At 42.4% G+C, this 813-nt stretch overlaps 1 protein-coding gene across 1 annotated transcript; it reads left to right on the top strand.

Moving 5' to 3' along the window:
• LOC134263577 (E3 ubiquitin-protein ligase TRIM45-like) lies at positions 1-807 on the top strand (the record flags this gene model as incomplete). The annotated part of the gene is made up of 1 exon (XM_062745961.1): positions 1-807. A coding segment is annotated over exon 1 (776 nt), but the record flags the coding sequence as incomplete, so codon positions are not given.
• Between the last annotated feature and the right edge of the window lie 6 nt (positions 808-813).

The following is an 813-nucleotide window of genomic DNA, read 5'->3' as shown; positions in this document are numbered from 1 at the left end:
TTTGAAACGCTGATGAAAAATACCGTCAGAAATGGCGCACCATTCCGGATCACCTCCCCCTCACATAGTTATTGCCTGTGAAGTATGTAAAGCGGAATCAGTTCTGATGCATTGTAGCTCCTGCCACCTTAAGCTCTGCAGTGACTGTGTAAGCAAGCACCTGTCATCTCAAAACTGCAAGCAACATGACATAGAAGGTTTTAAATACCGGAAGAATGATGTAAAACTTCCGGTTTGTCCACAGCATCCGAGTCACAACTGCTCTATGTATTGTGATGACTGCGATGAAGCGGTCTGTAGCAAGTGCGTGGCAGCTTCAGATCATAGGCGTCATCGCCTTGATGACATAATCAGAATGTACGTAGCAAGGCGACTCCTCTTGTTGCAGGAAGCCAGCTTTCTAGAAAACACAGTGATTCCGCAATACGATAAAATAGAATCCATTCTTGATACAAAGATGTCCAAGTTGTCTAATGACTACTCCTCGGTGCTGAACAAGCTGGTTTCAGAAGAAGAGGCCCTGCACGAAATGATACGATCAATTTTCTACCAGAAGAAGCAGGAAACCCTCGCAATGAGAGAAAAAGATCTGAAAACTCTACATGAACAGAAGAATGGGATTTCCTATTCAAAATTAACTGTGGAAGGATTGGTGTCCAAGTATAAACACGTTTGTGGTTCAAACGATGTTGACAAAATATTGAGGTGTCCTTTTGAAAAAGATCAGTACAGAAGAATTCCTCCTGTTGCAGAAATCACACCTCCTACCTTCTCCTCTGTTGAACTTGAAGAAGATTTCTTCAAACAGTTTGT

Source organism: Saccostrea cucullata, unplaced genomic scaffold, assembly GCF_032062105.1.
Source record: "Saccostrea cucullata isolate Sc308-1 unplaced genomic scaffold, CSIRO_AGI_Scuc_v1 ctg727, whole genome shotgun sequence".
In the NCBI taxonomy this organism is placed as follows: Eukaryota; Metazoa; Mollusca; class Bivalvia; order Ostreida; family Ostreidae; genus Saccostrea; species Saccostrea cuccullata.
This window is presented reverse-complemented; position numbering and strand designations above follow the sequence as displayed.